Source organism: Cyclopterus lumpus, chromosome 23 (assembly GCF_009769545.1).
Source record: "Cyclopterus lumpus isolate fCycLum1 chromosome 23, fCycLum1.pri, whole genome shotgun sequence".
Classification (NCBI taxonomy): domain Eukaryota; kingdom Metazoa; phylum Chordata; class Actinopteri; order Perciformes; family Cyclopteridae; genus Cyclopterus; species Cyclopterus lumpus.
In genome coordinates, this window is record NC_046988.1 from 10,556,865 (window position 1) to 10,578,142 (window position 21,278).

Here is a 21,278-nt window from a genome sequence, read left to right on the forward strand (position 1 = left end):
GACCACCACATCAATTTCTCTCTCTCGCTCTCTCTTTTGACATATATGTACATGTGCATATGAGTATTTGTATCCCTGTGTGCTTCCATGTGCAAATGTGCGCATATTATTGAGCTCCACGGCGAGGTCAGCAGCAGCAAAATAGACAATGAAAAAGAGCAGAGGGGACAGGCACACAGAAGAAAGGTAATTGTGTCACAAGTTCATCTCAGTGAGAAATGTCAGAGAAAGTAGAGAGGCAATGTGATCTCATTAGCTCAAAAGTATCTGAAGAAAGTGCCTGGAAAACATTGAGTAACCAATGGAAAAACAACACATTGAGATGTGACGATACAATAGATTAGATTAGATATGTACTTTATTCATCCCAGGTGGAAATTTCTTAAAGATAAGCAACCAAAATGGATTTAAACTGAGAGACACTGGATTTCATCATTTCAGCACCATGGAGAGAGACGTACATCGACTGCATTTGATTCCATACTACACACTAATCCTTAGATTTCAAATTCACTTTCAATGGATTTGAAAATGTAATGTCCACAATGCTATTCTTCTTTTCTGCCCCTGTGATTACACCCAAATGTAATTAGATGTATGCACCAAAACACCTGTGAGGGTGTTATAAAACAATAATCAATAAACGTGTTCAATCCTAATTGAGTGAACTGTGGTGTGATATGCACAGAGTCTTGATTTGGGAATGTTTCACCACCGTTCACAGATGCAGCGACTGGTTTGAAATGGAGCACCAGCCTGACACGATTGATTTCCAATGACAACGTGTTTTGCTGTGTGTGTGTATGTGTGTATCCCAGGACTTTCTCCTTCAGATCTTCACGGTCTTCAGGATCCTAATCCGACCAGAAATGTTTTCTAAGGACTGGACCGTCATGCGGTTGGTCACCAACAAGTAAGAGCTCACACACACACACACGTCCACACACACAGACACGGCTCTCATCTGCTTAACAGTGCAGAGCCTCGTCTCTCTCCATCGACGGTGTGTTCCACCTCTCGACAGTCCCCTTCAAAAGGTCAATGTGATTTCAATATTTGAACCTCATTATTATGGGACGTAACTCCAAATGTCTCTTTCCTTTCATCGGTGCACTATCACTCTACAAATGGGCCGTCTGAATAGCATGTACATTGTTCAAGGTGATTTGTTCCAACTCTTCCTCTCTTTCTCTTCTTTTAGTGTCATCATCACAACTGTCCTCTACCTTTCTGACGCTCTGAGGAAGAACTTCCTCAACGACAAGTTTGACTACAAGGTAGGAGGCTGTGGATGTGTGTGTGTGTGTGTGGATGTGTGTGTGTGTGTGTGTGTGTGTGTGTGTGTGGATGTGTGTGTGTGTGTGTGTGTGTGGGTGGGTGGGTGTATCTAAACAGGGCTAGAGTACAACAAAGCTGTTTCAATATCAAACAGCCTCACCGACACACACTCGCACACAAATAGACTGGCAGCAAGATTCATATTTATAATACAAGTAATTAATTCATTTATTTTTGTGCACCACAAGTTTCAAAACAAAAGGACACAGACATAAATCAGAGCTAATACCGTTAGTCAGAGGCTTACAATAGACTATAGAATTAACTGGAATGAATGTGATACTCCACTTTGTGACTGAAATGAGCAGCTGTTGCTCTTCAACATGTCACTAAAAAGTAAAATCCATGGACACCTGCTGCAAATTATCTTGTTTACTCAAGCTGGAGAAGGAAGTTGTCTTGCACAGCGTTGACATGATGCACTTTGTTTGCTGTCTTTTTTCAGGTGTGGGACTCGTACTTCTATCTGTCTGTTATATTTATCAACCAGCCCTGTCTTCAGCTGGAGTCCTTCTCTCCCTCCAAGAGGAAGAAGATTCTGGAAAAGTGAGTTCTGGTTGTTTGCAAATGTGTGCACTCTGCTTTCTTTTTGCTCTCACTGGTGATTATATATATATATATATATATATATATATATATATATATATATATATATATATATACATACACACACACACACACACACACACACACACACACACAGAATACTGCAGGCCACACACAATGTACAGGCTACATGCTCACTGCTTCTCTTGGTATTTGCCTTCAGCAAGCACACATTTCTAACAATGACATGCTATCATGCAGGTATGGAGACATGAGGGTGATGATGGGCTGTGAGATCTTCAGCATGTGGCAGAATTTAGGTAAGATGATAACATATTTCAACATGGTTCACATGGAGTGTAAATGTATTCCTGAAACCCACGAGAGGTTGTTTAGAAGGGACTCCGTAACATTTAACTTATTCCAAGTGGTGCTGCAAACAAAGGATTCCAGTCCAGCAGTAGGTTTCTCTCACCACATGTCTGTACATATATCACCATATTTATATTCAGAAGCAGAGAAAGTAGAGACAAATAAATTGTATTATTGTATTATTTATCTTATTTATCTGTAAATAGAAATAGAAAAAAACACTCAGCCTTTTTTCTTTATCCCAACAACTATATGTAACCATGGCAACCAAATGGGTGCTCTTAACCTTTTGTTCTGCTCCGAGTTTGTGATGGATCTGTGCAATTTTGTGTTTTTTATTAGTCGTTTTTATAGTATTTCTGTGTGTTTTTGCCCACCGTTTTTGAAGTCCCTTTATTCGTGTTGTATTTGAGGTCAATATGAATGGAAGTGTGCCCACTAACACTAATGCATTTCAAGTAACACAGACGCTGCGATTGTTATTTAAAATACTGCATAAATTTGGTGAGAGTGCAGTGCCGTGCTTGAAATTAGAGCAGAGTTGGCCAAATTGCCTCTGAAACAAACAACACGCTGTTATCAGGGATGAAGTGAACCTCCATGTTGACTTCTGTCTCTCCTCCAGGGGAACACAAGTTGAACTTCATCCCAGCGATGATTGGTCCATTCCTGGAGGTGACGCTGGTGCCTCAGCCTGATCTGAGGAATGTCATGATCCCCATCTTCCATGACATGATGGACTGGGAGCAGAGACGCAGTGGCAATTTCAAACAGGTATAAAGGTTCTAAAGAGATGAACTTTGCTGAAATTGAATTGCGCGTTTAACCCTCGCATGCATGCACTCTGTCAAAAAGGCACATTATGAAAAGCGCTATATAAATTAAATGCATTATTATTATTATTATTATTATTATTATTATTATTATGTCACAACGTTTTTGTTAATAGCAAACATATGCTTTCCACATAACGCTTATTTAATATTCTCATCATCAAATTATCAGAACTGTGAATATGAAATATGTTTGAGTGATTGTGTGTTACAGTGTAAGGGCAACAATTTAACTATAGTAATGCGAGCTGCTAAGCTTTGAGGTAATTTGTTTATAATAGAAGACACCCACATTATTGCCACTGTCAATTTCAATTTAGATAACACATAAATGTATTACATGCAAAATTAGATTTCTGTGTGAAATAATGAGTGGTGATGCGACTCACAGTTGACAAGGAGGATAAGGTATTCTTTCCCCCACCAGCTTGCACTCCGGCGATGGTGAAAATAAAAGTAATAACATTTTGCCTCTTCTTTGACACGTGACTGACTTTGACGTGAAGGGATGTGAATCGACCACGCCGCTGCGTTTCAAGCTCTAAACCACCCGGGCTGCTGCGCCTCCCCTCGCCATTTCACCGTTATCGTTTGAACTGGCAGCCCCTTTGAGATCGACATGTTTTTTCTTTCTCGCAGGTGGAGGCCAAGCTGATCGACAAGCTGGACAGCCTGATGTCTGAGGGCAAAGGAGATGAGACGTACAGGGAGCTCTTCAACAGCATGTGAGTTAGAGAAAGGAACAGCGATAGGAAGGGGAAATATGGAGAAGTGGGGCGCATGGGTGCATAATTACTTACATCTAATTACCTCGGATTTGAAAGGAAAAGGGGTTGTATTAGGGGGGGCAGTGGGTTATGTAATGCGTCCCATAGAGCCACTCAAGAACTAGCAGTAAAATCACAGTAAATGCTTAAATAAAGATGCCAGTTCAGTATACCAGGAAACTTCCACCAGCATACAAAATAGCTGTTTATTGAGTTCAACGACCTTAATGATGCGGCTGCAACTCGCAGTAAGCGGCCGCTTTATCTGAAAGTGGACATGCCTTCCTTTTAACCCTGGTAGCCAAACAGCACAGATAACAGCGTTACTGCTCAGGGAACGCTTGTTTACCTGAATATAAAAACTGTTAAATGTCTTAAACTGATTGGTAGATTACAGGATATGCTGTCAAAAAAAAAAGTTACTAGTATAAAAGAATAGGCAGTGGGTAGTTGCTTATTGTTGGAATAATAATGAGAGGTAAGTGATCATTATTCACCTTCATATTCACTCAAACCTCCTCTGTGGCCAGTCCCGGTCCACTCTGTCCTTGTGTCTCCAGGTCTGTGCTTCTGCATTCTTAGTGTATGTGCTCACGCTAATGTGTGTGTGTGTGTGCGTGTGTGTATGTGTGTATGTGTGTATCCCTACTTCATTTTTTGCCTGTTCATATTTTTATGTCCACCTTCACAAGGGCCCTATTTGGCCCTACATTTCAACTTAGCTTCCAAAACAACATTCTTGCATTATATGAAGCCATTTCTTTTGATTCACACACACACGTACGTTGATTTTACTATTGCATAGATGTGAATCAAATTGTGATCAATAGTTTATCAATATTCATCTACTGTAATTGTCCCGCTGTCTCTCATAGTCAGTCATTCTCTTTCCCACCATTTCTTTGTGTGAAACATCACAGAAAACAGTGTGATGTCACTGCATATTATTAAGATATCTCTAATCCATATTGTGCAACAGGATATAAGTATTCATTAGGGATCATTATTATTTAAATGCAATTATCCGATGCTTATGATTATGATTTTAGCCTACGTTTATATTTTCTTGCTTAATTGATTTGATGTTTAAGTTTATTTTCCTCATACTAACCCCGCTAACCCCTTAACTAACCTGTGTGAGTGTGTGCTGATATTAATCGTATTAATATTAATTTATTCCGCCTATGCTTCCCGCCTGGAGTAGAATTCCTCTGTTTGGTCCGTACCCTAGGTAAGACTCTCCTCTATGTCCTCTCTATGTCGTCTGTGTGAGGGGGAACAGCAGGGCAGGGTATAACTCCATTTTGGCTGTAAATGTGTGTGTCCAGTTGAGATAACCAATCGAATAACAAATATCTATCTAGGTGGCAAAACAGTATATCAGCTATTGTGATTTATTATAATTTTTTCGCCCCCGTGGGTCTTTTATATGGTTAACTCCCTCAGGCAGGCCAGTAAGCATAGGTGATACTGGTGTTTCCTTCGCCCGCCTTTTCTTTTCTAGTAATTTCTTCTTCCCTTTCCCCTAACCCACCCCCTCCACCACCTTTCCTTTCCCATTTGCTCTCTTTTATCGCTCGTCTCTTTGATCTCAACATCTCTCCGTCTCGTCCCCTCAGCCTGCTGAAGAAGATTGAGAGAGAGACCTGGAGGGAGAGTGGCATCTCTCTGATCGCTACCGTCACCCGCTTAATGGAGAGGCTGCTGGACTACAGGTGAGAGTGCACGCCTACACTCTCGGGCACATGCATATATACGTGATGAATCAATTTAAATCGCGTTTGTGATTTATTAATATTATTAGTTTTTCAATCATTGCTTTGCATGTCTGATGGTGTTTCTCTAACAGGGATTGTATGAAACTGGGAGAAGTGGATGGAAAGAAGATTGGATGTACTGTCAGTTTACTGGTGAGTAGCTGTCACTCCAAGAGTCTGTTTGATTGTCTAAATCTGCATAAGCGAGTGATTTCTGACGAATTATTGTCTTAAAGCATCCATCCACTTTGTATGTTAAGTTCACCTTAACCAACTCTTGGCAACAGCAACAATAAGTGTTTTTTTAAAATATATATATATATATATATATATTTTTGCATAAAGACTTTTTAAAAACGGCTTACGTTTTTTTCCTAGGTTTTCCATCTTAAAGTATTGGAGCAATCTTCATATATTAAATATATGAGCATAGTAATCACACTGAAATGGTTTAATCTGCCCTAATTGTTGCTATTAAGAGTCCTATTAAGTGTGTGATTTCTTCAGTTCAGGCTGTTAAACATAACTTTATAGTTGTGTGTTTTCCGTTTAATATTGTGGAAACTAAGTATATTTCATGTTGTTGACTCATAGACGTAACACAACTCTATTGTTTCTATTGTAAAGCCCTTTTGCCTACTAGGTTTTCCTTATGTAACTGCAGCCATCTGGAAGAGTTCCCGGTTGTGTAGGCAGATGGATCAGAAGTCGCTGCTATTCAGCAGCTAAAATATATTGTTGCACCTCCGCTACCATAGAACACTCTGTCACTTTCTCAAAGTTCTCCTCGTGTGCATCTCCGACTCCCTCTATAATTTTCTTAATCCCTCTCGCTTTCTTTCGATTGCTTTGTCCCTAACCATCGCTGAACCACCTACTGCCCCCTTCCAGAACTTCTACAAAACTGAGCTCAACAAAGAGGAGATGTACATCCGCTACATTCACAAACTGTACGACCTGCACTTTAAAGCACAAAACTACACAGGTACGTGTGTGTGTGGGGGGGGTTGATCCTACTGTATGTGACTCATTTTCCACACACACATTTGTTCCTTAGTGTGTTCAGTGTGAATAAATCATCATGTAGACTAAGTTGCACCTTTTGTAACAATCATTTTCATATTTACAACGACGGAAATATCCCAATGTGTTCCCTGAACTGCTCCCATAATATGCATGCAATCTCGTGACTGTTTGTTTGTGTTTCTGTGTGCCACAGAGGCATCGTACACCCTGCTGCTGTACGATGAGCTACTGGAATGGTCAGAAAGGCCGCTCAGAGAGTTCCTTAACTACCCCATGCAGAGCGAGTGGCAAAGGAAGGAGTATCTGCACCTCACTATCGTCCAGAACTTCGACAGGGGGAAGGTAAGCTTCAACGCAAACGGAAAGGTTCTTGTTTGACATTTCCTCTCTTCAGCCCTTTTGTCACGCACTGCAGCACTGGGTACATGAAGACAGTTGCATGGAGCTTAATGCTATGTTGGTATCTACAAGCTCACATGAATACATAGCAGTTATAAATACATGGAATTTAAGCTCATAAGCTTTAACATTAAACATTAATACTCATGGACAGAAGATTGAGGGCGAGGAGGAGGAGTTCCCCCGCCTATCATTCACATGAAATGAAATCCCCTCATAAGGAAGCAGAGCTGTGAGCTGTACACAGCAACAGCAATACGTATGACTTGCGGTTAGAGATTTAATTTCTACCTGTAGTGAACTGTGACAACGGCTCGAGGCATCAACACATCCTCGGTTTAATCAGAGGAATCTCTGGTGGCTGTAATTAAAGCAGGATCCATATCGTCCTACAATATCCTACACAATAATTCCTTTCAGAAATATTGTGGGAGACGATGACGGCAAGACTTGCGGGCGAAGCGTGACTGACGTTGGTGGTCTTGTGGTTTGGGCAGCTGCTAAGAATAAACAGTGAGATTGTCAGCTTAAACAGACCTCAACTGGTTCAGCATGCAGTCGAATTTGAGAAGTAGTTCACAGGCTTTGCTTTCTGTTCCTCGAGGAACCTTCTCCCACTACTCCTCTCTGCTGATGTTATCTCTGTCCTAACTACCTTTCGCCGCTGTTCTGCCCTCTCAAGGTATTGTGCCATAATTAAAACCCTCCAAAATCTCAGACATGAACACACACAAAAAAAAAAAAAACACAACAGCATCCCTGAAAAAAATAACATAACATAATAATATCATTAAAACTGCCACCCTCGTTACTCATAGACCAATTTCCCTTAATTCTCACAAGCTATACCATCTGCCCGTGCTGCCACACGGAGATCAGGAGGCGGCGCAAAAGGAAAGCTTTTCATTTAATTAGCAAGATGGCTGGGTGCTGCGTGTACCTGCATGAAGAGGTTAGATTCAGCTCTTGATATTTTTGGTTCACCAGTGCCATCCGGTGGGATAACGACAGTCTAGCAGCACCACTGCAGAGCGACTTCTGTTCATATTTGCTCGTCAATCAAAAGGATAGGCATGACCTTCCATCCTATATTCTATATTTGCTTCCTTTTGAGACGGGACACGGTGAGCGTGACGATGACTGTGTGTGTGTGTGTGTGTGTGTGTGTCTTCATGTCTTCAGTGTTGGGAGAATGGCATCATCCTGTGCAGAGAGCTGGCGGACCAATATGAGTCCTACTACGACTACAGGAACTTGAGCAAGATGAGGGTGAGTTGTTTTATAATGAACAATATATAGAGACTGAAGAAGCTTTGTTAGTTGAAGTCTTACCATGTGATGATGAGGTCATTGAGGAAAAATAAGTACTTTTATTCATATTGTGTGCCAACTAATTTATCTATTATGCTTTTGTCAATGCACCAAAGTCCTTATTGATTGCACAATGTTGGGTTTATATTTATTATTGTCATTTATTTCCATTGCCAGATGATGGAAGCCTCCCTCTATGACAAGATCATGGACCAGCAAAGACTAGAACCTGAATTTTTCAGAGTGGGCTTCTATGGAAAGAAGTTTCCTTTCTTCTTACGGGTAAATAAATCTCCATATTTCCTCTTTGTCCGTAGCATTTTGAATAGAGTGATACTTTCACCCGCTCCAAAGAAGATGGAGACCTACAGGAAGGATGAACTTTTCTTATATAAGACTCCTCTAGTGTCGGGTGACATTCAGCAACTCTTATTCAATGCCGGATGTAACTTGGTGGAGTTTGCAGCTGTCAGCTGCAGTTGCAGTGTGCGGCCGCTAGATGTCAAGATAACCCCACGCTGCGCTCTGCTCCTCCTCTGCAGAATAAAGAGTTTGTGTGCCGCGGCCATGACTACGAGCGACTGGAGGCTTTCCAGCAGCGGATGCTCAACGAGTTTCCCCACGCCATCGCCATGCAGCATGTCAACCAGCCCGACCAGACCATATACCAGGCAGACGCGCAGTGTATCCTTCCTATAGACAGAGGCGCATACATAATTAATCCACAAGCGTTGACCATGCTGAGATGACAGTCAAATGTGCGGAAATGCATAAAAAAAAATTACAACAGCACGGGATGGATTCACATGTGCACACGCATGTATGCACGCACACACACACACGCACACACACACACGCATGCACGTATACACACGGAGGCTTCCACACAGCGTGCTTTGTGTTTACATCCACGTAATTACCTGTAATGAAGCACGTGCTTCTATCCTTCCATCTTTCGCAAACTCTTTCTTGTCATCATCAAAGGCTCATTCACAAGAACACACACACACGCACACGCACATACGGTTCTGACTGTTATGTGCAGCATATTGAACCTCATACAAGAAAGCGCTGTCATAATAAGTGAAGCTCTAGAAGGATATAAATATTGAAACGACAGTCACTGGGGTGCCTCAGTTATTTCATTGTGCGCAATAGGCTTAAAAGCAGCAGCGTGTGCCTCAAGGATTCTTTTACCTTGGGTTTGTGTCTGCCTTCACTTCTGATTGTTGGCTGTTTTAGGAACATAAAGGTACTAATTATCAACTCAAGTTACAGTTCATACTCACCTAAAAAGTAATCAATCATACATAAGCACTGTTTTAAAGAGAAATTCAACATTATGAATCTTACGATACTCAAGTAAGTATTAATAATTACAAAACATTTCTCATACGTGTTAAACATTATAAAAACGCCAAATGTAATCTAATATATAATACAGATATGATAGAAACGTACAGAATTCCCAGCAGAAATGTTTATTTCCGTACATTTATGACGGGAGTGTGGATCACGTGACTAAGGAAAGACTTCTGTGCCTGCCTAAAGTCCTGTGAGACTCTCACACCTTTTTGTTTGTGCTTGGCTTCATTTTGTGTGCCCCCACTTCTGAAACCAAACACACACCCTCACATAAATCAAGGCGCCGACTCACATCGAGAGCTACGCTCTTCATTTCAAATTCAGCTGTACAATATGGGAGCCTTTTTAATAATTCACACTGATGTATGGGACAACTGTTGGCCTATATAGAGGAAGAAAGAGAGAAAAGCAAAGACTTAGTGGCATAATGGCACAGTGACTCCAGAGAACAGCCAGATGGAGGACAGAGAGACATGTTTAAGACGGTCTGCTTTCTTCTTCTTTTTTTTTTCTTCCATAATGTATGCGTGTGAGGTGTTTGCTTGTGTGTGCTCCCCTTACTGAAAAGGACGGGGATCGTCTGAGTGAATTAGGACACCTCTGTGTTATTCACACGCTAATCAATACAGTCTCTGAGCTCGCCCACCCATCTGTATACCCTTGCTGCAAACACTCATGCATATGAATGTATGTACATTAGCTGTCCTAACTCATATTTCTCTGGTCAAGTCGCTCATGGGCGCAGGGGGGTGCTTGTGGTGAAGGTGAGCCCGAGCAGCGCCGACAGACACTGCATCACGTCCTGCACCTCTATTCTCTCCCACTGCTCACAATGACTTTTTTCTTTTTCTGTTGCATTTTACAATACGTCTCTATGTTTAGTCCTCCTGATACTGTGTTCTTCTTTTTTTGGGGTCTGAGTGCACTGATTGTGTACAAGCATGACGTATGTGGCGTATGCCTCCAACAGAGGACTTACTGTATTTATTTATTTATTTATTTATGTGTAGTATTGTGAGGCATCCTTGGTTTAGGTCCAGGTATTGTTATATTGGATGTGTTGGCCCCTAATAATATAACCTTGGCAGGGTATTGTCGCCATGTGGATGTAGATCAAAGTGTGTAGTGTATATATTGCAGGGGAGATGTACTTATCTACTTAATCACCCTGTAAAGCCCTGCCTGTGTGTGTCCGTGTCCTCTGTGTGAGCCTATCTGCAATCTCCCATGTTCTTTCTGGTCACTGGAGATTTGTTGCGAGTTCCAGTCCGCAGTGCTTTCCCGTGTCACTCCCTTGCACTTTCCTTAACTTCCGGTGCTTCCAGACCTGCAGATCTATGCTGTAACCCCCATCCCAGAGAGTCAGGACGTGCTGCAGCGAGACGGAGTGCCTGACAACATCAAAAGCTTCTACAAGTTCAATCACATCTGGAGGTTCAGATATGACCGACCCTTCCACAAGGGCACCAAAGACAAAGAGAATGAATTCAAGGTACGGGGGGGGGGGTGGGGAAAGAAGGAATTCACTGGGAAGAAAGATTATGAAGATGATGGACATTGGCTCACAAAGCACATAAAGTAGATGCATTTGCACAACACACACACACACACACACACACACACACACACACACACGGTGAGAGGGCAATATGATAGACATTTCTCTGCATTTGTGTAATTTCATCCACTCCAAACAAACAAAAGATAATGAAATCGCAGGCTTTTACAGCTTGTGGAGTATCTGCAATATGCCATGTGCTATTAAATAACGAGTAAGCAATGTTGTTTAAAAAAAAAAATTTCAAATGAAACATTTATGATTATTAGCATTTTTTCACAGCTAACCGAAGTGAAACTGCTTCATTTTCCTCCTTCTCTACCTTGTTCATAGATCATAGGCTTCTGTAGGTAATGATAGGTTGACCCTGAGCCCACGTATGAGCTGGAGGATAACGGATGTTTTATTCATCATGTGTCCACGAAGACTAATTATGCTTCGGTACTCGTCAGAATGAAGTCTTAGGAGCTTGATTCAGTCACACATGCAAACCCACACAGCTGCACATACTCTAAACACGTGCATACGCGCACCGCAAAGACCCTGATATGAGACTCATAAATATTCAATATCAATACACTCACGCCCCATGCAGTCATTTCATCTCAGTTCCATCAAAGCCATTTGGCCAAATTGAATTACAATATCTCATTTCCATCAGGGCTGAATATCTCTGGACCTCAGGTGGGAATAAAATGTATGATAAATGTGTGCATGGTGACAGGAGTGCGCAGCAGCCAGTATGGTGTGATCAGCCATAACAAAGTAGGAAAGAAAGCCGTTTCAGAAATTCAACACAGACGTTTCTATCAGAGAGGTTAAGACTTTTCAACTTCCTGCTCTTACACTGTAATACATGTTTGTTTGTTTTTTCACGAGGGGTTCATGTGGGTTTCTTAGCCTTAAAAAGCCAAAAATCAATGAAGGGCCACCGGGTGGTGTAGCGAGTCGGAAGGCCCTTCGTCCGGTACACTGAGGACACCGGGTCGATGCTGCATGTCAGCACTCATCTGCTGGAGTGTCCTTGAGCAAAACACGGGCTTCTAAACTAAACATAAAATCAAATTTGTTTCCGTGGAAGTTCGCAAATGTCAGCACGCTGACATGCTAAGTCAACACGTGAACATGGCAAACATTACGCCTGCTTCATGGCGGCATCGTCACTGTGCACACATGTTTGCAATACTGAGGTTAGCGTGAAGCTCAAAGACACAGCCTCCTAGAGATTCTCAGTTGTGTTTGGGTTCAAAGTGAGCGCTAACTCTCGACATTAGAAACAGTAGCTTGACAATAAAAAGAGGAAATAAAGTGGACCGCGGTTAAGGCTTTTTTTTTTTTTGGGTGAAACTATTCAGGTCTCTCGATGGGTTCACAACACTACAGTGTTACTGCAGGTGCTCCACTATAGCATGAATCTGTTATGTTAATAGCCTGCAGTGAATGCTGGACTTTTTATAGTTTACGTGCTGTCAGAATGACCTTGTGGGATGTTGGTATATTGACAAGCATGCTGGCTGGTAAGTGGTGGAACATGAATGATGATATGAGATATAAGACATGACATCCGACCTGCTCCATCAAGTGGGTTTTTGGCAGCAGTACTCTACATGTTTCCCTCAAACTCTGTATACGTAATTACATTTTTGTGATGTCTGCAAGGAGATGGAGTGCATGCGTGCATCAGGCATAAGCAACTATGGATTTATTTATTTTTTAAGTGTGATAAGCACGTGTTGTGTGTTAATGCAGAGCCTGTGGGTGGAGAGGACAACGCTGACTCTGGTCCAGAGTCTTCCAGGCATCTCCCGCTGGTTTGAAGTGGATAAGAGAGAGCTGGTGAGTGTGACCACCTCTGATCAAATAACCATGAAGACATAACTGTAACACACATGGATCTCACACAAGGGACACCACCGCAATACACTTTAATTTTGCAGGTTGCAATGTAGAATACTGCCAGCCAATACCCAATTATTGATTTCAGTCCCTTCATTGAACAACAATAATGACCTGGGTCATGACTTTAGTGGCGCGATTTGACACATTTCATTTCCTCCATGGAATAGATTAAATGTCGTGCTAAAAATCTTAATTGCTTTGTTTTGATTGCCAACGACCAATTTAGAAAATTGATTTTTGTATTGGGGCATTTTACCAATACTTATTCTTTAGCCTGGAATCACTATCATATTTGGCATAAATCCATCACTACACGTAAACCCCTTCAAAAGCTCTCTGTCTTGGATCGTGTCCTTTAGATCTCTAAGCAGTGGGAGGATTTTGAATAATGTTTGTCCAGCGTATGCAAAACATAACACAGTATCCCTGTTGGCACATCTTCTAGTGAATAGCTGCTGAGCGTGGTGTGAAATCGTGGATTGTGAACCCAGTGTTATTCTACGATAGTTATGCGGTGCAATAGCATTTATAATACCGAACTGGCAAAAGCTGTATTGGCAAGAGGATTCAGCTTTTTGTGAGACAGAGGAAGAAATAGAGAGAAACAAATGCAGGATAAATGGGGAAAACATTGTTTTATGTATCCATGAGTAAACGCAAAAGTGACCATGGAATAAATATGTGTGCGTTTGCAATTATACAGTGCGTGCCTTATACTTAAATCTGCTATTATCTAATTGTGTTAACAAAGGTGTAAATTGCTATGTGTACTTAAAAGGTGTAGCAGAGAGTGATAAATAGTCTGACTTCACTCATCAGTGTCAATGTCATCAGCACTTTTCAGTAAAAAAACAAAACAAAAATAAAATCCATTGGGCACAACTTGCCTCGCACCATATTTAGACAGACAGAGAGAGCAGCTAGCTGGTGAATGTAGATTTTTAATATATTGCTCTCTGGAATTGGTGGAGACCAAAAATAGAGTTAAAGGAAAATGCATTATACATTACATTCATACATCAGGTGGCAGAACCACAACTCTAAATGAATGTGAATGTTGCCTCATACCTGCTGGATGTGTAAGCAACTATTAGCAAACATGTAAAACCAAAAAGATGATTTTTCCGTATTGTGTTTGCAGCTTCTTTTTATATAGATATAAATATATATCTATATAAACTTTTGCAAGAAATGTGAACCAACATTTGTTTGCTTCTTTTGCAAATGTGAGGCATATAACTTTTGCGCCCAAATGTATTGAGATATAGAAGAAGTGGCCCCTTGAAAGCCTTTTAGATTTCATCTACGACATCCCCCTTCGCAGGTGGAGGTAAGCCCGCTGGAGAACGCCATCGAGGTGATCGAGAACAAGAACTTACAATTACGCACATTGATCACTCAGTGTCAGAGCCGGCAGATGCAGAACATCAACCCCCTCACCATGTGCCTCAACGGGGTCATCGACGCCGCTGTCAACGGAGGGCTGGCCCGCTACCAAGAGGTATGTATTGATGGATGGAGGATAAGGTTGGTGGGTTTTTGAGACCGTGGCAGAACTTAGGAGCGATGACATATGGCTTAATGATCCATGAAGGTGGGTTTTAGTGGAGAACGTACAGACAGGTAGTGGATGAACAGATGGATGGGTGGATACATGAATGGCTAGGTGAAGGTGTAAATGATATGTTGGACCGAATGGATAGATGAGTGGAAAGCAGGAGAGGTGGAGGTGGGGAAATTAGATGGATGGGTAATGTAGGGATGGATGAGGGGGTTGGCTGATGGATGGATGGATGAGGAGTTTGGCTGATGGATGGATGCGGGAGAAAGAGGGATCAGGTCAGAATATGGCAGATTTAGGAGTGGAAGGAAGGAGTATAGCGAAATTAATGGCTAATGATGGCAGAATGAACGAGATTGGAGTGTTTCTGCAGCTGCTATATTATATGCTGAAGTGGTAACAGACCGACACACAGATCGGTGGAGGAAAATCTGGAATGTGGTCAATCCCACTGACTAACATATGTATCTGCTGTCGCTCCAATAGCTCATTGACAGAAGATAATTACAGGATAACAATGCAGTACAATTTCACAACCAGGAGGAGCTCAATTGCAGAAAAATGCTTCGAAAAATGTTTTTTACCCTCAACAAACTGAGTGGACTCAGTGACTTGCTCGTGTCGCATAGCAACCACCCATTTCCACTGGGTAGCGAGTTTGTGGGGGTTCATTTGTGTGCGTGTGTGTTTTTTGTGTGTGGGCATTTACTGTATGTGTGTATGTGGGCATTTACTGTGTGTGTGTGTGTGTGTGTGTGTGTGTGTGTGTGTGTGTGTGTGTGTGTGTGTGTGTGTGTGTGTGTGTGTGTGTGTGTGTGTGGGCATTTACTGTATGTGTGTATGTGGGCATTTACTGTGTGTGTGGGGGCATTTACTGTATGTGTGTATGTGGGCATTTACTGTGTGTGTGTGTGTATTTTTGAGTGTACCTTGTGGTTGTGCAGAAGAGCGTGCTTCTGTATAAAAGTAGCCTATTAAGGTTTGTAGGAAACTTGATAGAGCCACAAAGGTTGCTAAAGTGCTTTCCACCTTCACTGCCGATATTTTGTGAGAAAAAACGATAGCACATTTCAATGATTATTGGCTTCCAATATACTTACAGAGCAGCCTTTTACTTGTAATCACTGTTGGCATCATCATGCATTTATTTCTGTGCATAATTGTATACACGGCATTTCTCGAGGTAAAGATTGATCTCCAGCTTTCGTTAATTTGTATTTTGATTTCAGACATGCACAAAAACACACATATTTCAGTTCTGTAGCATGCGGTGGACACAGACGGGGCTGCGTCTGCAGCAAACGCACAACATTCCTTTTTCTTTGCGCAACATCGCATGCAGTGCCCCACGGAGATGCACGTCATAAATCAATTAATTTGACCGCATAATGTCCAATGACAGCTGCAGAGGTTTTATACGTTTCTTTTATTCCAGACTCATGAGTCCATAAAGCAACAAACACAAATAAAATGATCGTCGTTATTAGTATTTCAGATGTATTGCTTTAGTTTAAGTTGAAACCCTTGTGGGGGAGTGCCGTCTGATTTATCCCCTCCCCTCTCCCCCTTAGCGTTCCATTTCTAATTGGACTTTTCTAATGATTAACTGAGCTACTCTATGGCGAAGACACACTCACTGCAGCCCGAAAAAAAAAATTCCATCATTTATTGGAAGCTTATTGATTTTTTATTTGATTTTTTTGCTGCCATTTGCAAAGGTCCTTGGAAGGAGTTTCCCGTCTCTCTTGTAGAATGACTGCCTTGGTACTAACGTATTGGCTCTTTTATAGAACATCGCTTGTAATAACATTTCTGCAGTAAAATGATTTTCTTTTCAATCTATTTCGCGTGGTTTAATAAAAGAGTAAAGTGCGATCACGAGCAGTGCATACTAATATCTATCTTGAAAAGACGGCCATCTGAGGATGGTTGTCTGGAATAATAATTTTCGCACGCATTCATTGAAAGGCATCTTCTACTCCGTGTGACACATTTGAAGCGGCGTTGAGAATCTTCTCTCTTTAACTGTCATCTGGATCCGTCTCTTTGGAGATAAGCAGCTGTGTCCTTGGGAGAGGAACCACGCTGATCTTTTTTAGCCAACTCCCCGGACTTCACCCTTCCGACCCTTATTTTTGTGTGCGAGTCTCCCTCTGTGGCAGATCCGAAAGCAGATTGCGAGCTGTGCCTTTCGTCGGCTCTCCTCTTTGTGTACTCTGATGCAGATTGAAAAGGATTTAACAGAATCTGTTGACGCATCACAAGTGTCGAATGCATTGTAAACGGCGAAGGACTGGCGTTTAATGTACGGGTGTTACCAAAAAAAAAAAAAACGATCATTCAAAGCAGACCAGGCCGTTTCTCATCTTATCCGTTTCTCCTTGAAGTCGTCTTTTTTTTTTTTTGTTGAAGAAAATGTCTTGGAGAAGCAAAAAGAAAGCGCACTATGAAACCCATAATCAAGAAGTGTGATGTTTCTGAAGAGACACATGATCTTTAGCAGGAAGCGGTTACATGAACGCACGCTTTTAAAATTTGAGACCAAAATTGCCCCTCGAATCAAAGTAAAATCATTCCCTTGATCCCACCATTTGTCACAGTTTCTCTATTTTTAGCCACTGTGTGGCATTTTGGAATATGACAACACAAAAAAAACCCCGACAGGAGCATTACAGCCCGTTTGAGCTGGATGTTAGTTTGCTCGGTTTGTTCTTGAGTGTTTTAAACAGGAATGTGTGGACACTAATTCACCGTGTCAGCCCAGCGGGGCTTCAGGTAACACTGCAGCGCCGAATGCCTCGCCGTCAGCTCCCTGTGAGTGCATAACAGATGTTCTGCATTTTATCTGCACACAGGCCTTCTTTGTGAAGGACTACATTATGAATCACCCTGAGGATGGCGAGAAGATCGGCCGACTGAGAGAACTCATGTTTGAACAGGTAATAAAGGAGATTGTGTGTGTGTGTGTGTGTGTGTGTGTGTGTGTGTGTGTGTGTGTGTGTGTGTGTGTGTGTGTGTGTGTGTGTGTGTGTGTGTGTGTGTGTGTGTGTGTGTGTGTGTGTGTGTGTGTGTGTGTGTGTGTGTGTGTGTGTGTGTGTGTGTGTGTGTGTGTGTGTGTGTGTGTGTGTGTGTGTGTGTGTGTGTGTGTGTGTGTGTGTGTGTGTGTGTGCTCATAATGAGCGTCCAATGCAAAGGAAAGACCGTGATGGGGAATAGGCCACCTTGTAGCAAACGGCATGTTTTATTGAGTGTGACGGCTCATTCCTGATCTTGGAAAACGACGTGTGGCGAAAACACTCTCAACTCGAGGTCCACTTACACGCTCGTTATGGAGCTTTCTCAATATGCAGGACAAGCGAGGAACTGGTCGTCAAACAGAAACTGGGCAGATACCTGTGTCTGACCAGTATTCATCGTTAACATGTTCGTATACAATACATTTTGACAGGGATCCATTAACACTGTTTTTTTCTAAAGAATTGTCACCAAGGTATGTACTAAGTGAAATATTTTCCCGGGTGCAATTATTTGGTCCAGCTCTAACAATAATTATAATAATTATAGCCCTTTTTTAGACCCAAAGTGCCCACGCTCGAGTACCTATATCTGGTGAGATTAGCTTGGCTTGATATTTACTTGTATCTAATTAATCAATTAATTTTTTTTAAATTGCCCAAAATCAATTTGCAATTAAAAGTGTTAAGTGGAAAGTATTCCACCGAATTTGCAGACTAATTTTCACCAAGAGTGTCTGGAACAAATGAGCCAAATATTTAGCAATTTACACAGGAGATTTGCAGATGAAGTCGGAGGAATAAAAAGCTCTGTTTATCTCTCGACTTGGTTTGTTTGTAAAAATCCAGAGACGTTAATCAGCTTTCGTTTTGCAGGCACACATTCTGGAGTACGGCCTCGCTGTGCATGAGAAGTATGTTCCCCAGGATATGCGACCTCTCCACAAGAAGTTAGTGGACCAGTTCCATCTGATGAAATCCAGTCTTGGCATACAGGTAAGCCAGAAAACAAGACCTGGTGACACTTTAGTACATCTTTAATAATCCAATTTCACTCATATCATTAAACGTGTTATGGAAGTGCACGCTGTGAGTGACAACAGATGCCGACCGCTGTGTTTAGACTTCCGAGTGACCCCCTTTAGTCCTCAGAGAAAGCCACCCCTCATTAAACATGCTTCGTTCTTGTTTTTGTGTACTTTAACATACCTCATGCTGGCATGAAACATTTAATCATGTGCACTGCCTCTTCTCCAATTTACAACCCCAGGAGTTTCCGGCTTATGTACGTGCAAGCCCGGTGCACTTCACCAACGGGAGCCCACGAACATGCAGGAACTCTGTGCCCAACATCATCAGCCCAGACGGTGGCAGAGGGGTTGCCAGGCGGAGGTGATGACCTCTTTTGTATTTTTTGGGGGTATTTTATTGATGTTCTGTCTTTCTTTTTTCCCTAGAAATGTAAAAAGCATCCAAAAAGCTCTTATACTTCAGTATTAAGTTTCCCCTTCATATTTTCTGTGCGTCCCCTCTGACGTCATCTCACCTCCTTCTTTTCTGTGTGGCATGCAGACTGTGCGTGCGCATGTGCGTGCGTGCGTGCGTGTGTGAGTGAGTGAGTGCGTGTGTGTGTGTGTGTGTGTGTGTGTGTGTGTGTGTGTGAGATTTTGATGTGTTCAGTGACCCTGCCACTCTGTCTACCTGCGACATTCTTCCTCCACAGTCTGATCCCAGGGGACAAAACCGCCCATACAGACTCACACATCACCTCAGTCGCCCAGTGGCATTTCACGTTTTACTTATTGAGTTTGGATTTCTTTTTTGTTCTCTGTTTGGCAACACAAAAACTAGTTCTGTATTTTGGTGAGGACTTCTGCTTTAACCTTCCTTAAAAAAAAAAAGTGTTTGTTCTCTAACCTTTCTTTTACACTTGTGTCTGACAAGTCGTTTGATGGAATGCTGTGATTGCAGCATCGATTATCTTCTTGTGATCTGACATTTTCTGTCCCCGTTTGTCTTTTTTCCCTACCTGCCTGCCCTTTTGTTCGGCTTTTCATGCTGAATTTTTGGTGAGTGAAATCTCAGGATACAAAATACCAAAAGGCGTGTCTCTATCGAAAAAAGCCACCTGAACCATCGCCCTCTGTCTTCCTGTCGCCCTCAGCCTCCCTAGCTACCCTGCGGTGAACCGCTACTCCTCGTCCTCTCTCTCGTCTCAGGCCTCCAATGAAGTCAGTAACATCACAGGGCAATCAGAGAGTTCGGATGAAGTCTTCAACATGCAGGTAATCCCCCCCCCCCCCCCACCCTATACCTTCCCATACAGGTGGCTTAAGGTCAGATTGAGTCCATACCCAAAACATGTGCCCTCCTGCTCCCCGCAGATTTCGTGCGCATCACTATTTAATACTTTAACCCTCATCTCTCTTCTCCTCTGACCCTTTCTCTCTATCGTCCTCTCCACTCGTTCAGAGCTTTGTCCGCCCGAGCAATTTGTTGTGATTATCAACATAGGACACAGTGCTTTGTGTGGTCCGTCCAGGCAGCTTGCTGGAGTTTGGCAGCAATCTAACTAGATTTGGCCCATTCAGAAAGCTGCTGACAACTCCTGGCAAGCAGTCCGGCGCACCTGGCAGGCCTCGAATAACCGGGCGCGGACACAAACACCAGAGGAAAAAAAATCCTGTTGTCAATGTTATTCTTGAACATCATAGCTTTTATTTTATAGATCAAGTACATTTCACGGAATGATGATCTTACAGACAAGTGCATTAGCCTTTTAACCCCCACCCTTCTGGAGATGTATATTAAGAAGGTTTCAGTAGCAGACTGCGATATATTGTACATAGATTTTAACGACAGGGTTTTTTTTGTGTCTTTTCTAGCGTCACCTTTCGATGATAAGATGTAACGACACTTTCTATGACGCCCATGTCTACAATAATTACAAAGATACTTATCGCTTATAGAACCGTCTAATAATCGCTATAAGCACTTATACATGGTCATATAATAATATTCTTAACAAATCATAAAGAATTGTTTAATCACTTTTTTTGTATGTCGTTCTTGCATAGATTTCCTGATATTTCACTTAAAGCAAAAAATAGCCACTTGTAGTGACTCACAACCAGCCTATAATGTCGTCTGCCAATACCTCAGGAATGTCATTACTTCACTTCCAGCACCCAATGCCACTTAGTCTAATGACATTATAATGCATTCTAACACTGATCGTAATGCATGATAAAATGAGTAGAATGTATTACAACTGTGGGAATTATAGTACACTCTGATCTTTGCAAAATTTTATTGAGTGACCAGCAGTTATGAAGTATTATGATACCTAAATATGAATCTGTCACCAACAGCCAATTAGCTTAGTCTCGCTGTGTCTTGTCTTGGCAACCCTGCTAAGAATAATCCAGCACATAAAACCACCATAGGTAGTTTTTATGGACTTGGATGGACACACATTCACATAGCGCCTTTCTCCTCTTCCAACTACTCGAAGCACCATTACACTACGTGC

General features: G+C 42.0%; 1 protein-coding gene across 9 annotated transcripts in view; it reads left to right on the forward strand.

Moving 5' to 3' along the window:
• Positions 1-21,278, forward strand: part of dock4b (dedicator of cytokinesis 4b) — a 100,239-nt gene that overhangs the window by 67,190 nt on the left and 11,771 nt on the right. For 6 of the 9 annotated variants that reach the window (XM_034526020.1, XM_034526021.1, XM_034526024.1 and 3 more), the window contains exons 27-46: positions 819-913; positions 1,202-1,277; positions 1,784-1,884; positions 2,146-2,204; positions 2,882-3,030; positions 3,729-3,814; positions 5,476-5,571; positions 5,706-5,766; positions 6,505-6,598; positions 6,833-6,981; positions 8,221-8,307; positions 8,527-8,631; positions 8,892-9,033; positions 11,040-11,206; positions 13,022-13,108; positions 14,496-14,672; positions 17,588-17,671; positions 18,623-18,742; positions 19,017-19,138; positions 19,911-20,031. In XM_034526020.1, coding sequence (XP_034381911.1) covers positions 819-913; positions 1,202-1,277; positions 1,784-1,884; positions 2,146-2,204; positions 2,882-3,030; positions 3,729-3,814; positions 5,476-5,571; positions 5,706-5,766; positions 6,505-6,598; positions 6,833-6,981; positions 8,221-8,307; positions 8,527-8,631; positions 8,892-9,033; positions 11,040-11,206; positions 13,022-13,108; positions 14,496-14,672; positions 17,588-17,671; positions 18,623-18,742; positions 19,017-19,138; positions 19,911-20,031 — 2,178 coding nt within the window. The remainder of the gene's footprint in view (positions 1-818; positions 914-1,201; positions 1,278-1,783; positions 1,885-2,145; positions 2,205-2,881; positions 3,031-3,728; positions 3,815-5,475; positions 5,572-5,705; positions 5,767-6,504; positions 6,599-6,832; positions 6,982-8,220; positions 8,308-8,526; positions 8,632-8,891; positions 9,034-11,039; positions 11,207-13,021; positions 13,109-14,495; positions 14,673-17,587; positions 17,672-18,622; positions 18,743-19,016; positions 19,139-19,910; positions 20,032-21,278) is intronic. The other 3 variants (XM_034526023.1, XM_034526029.1, XM_034526026.1) reach the window with 2 other exon arrangements.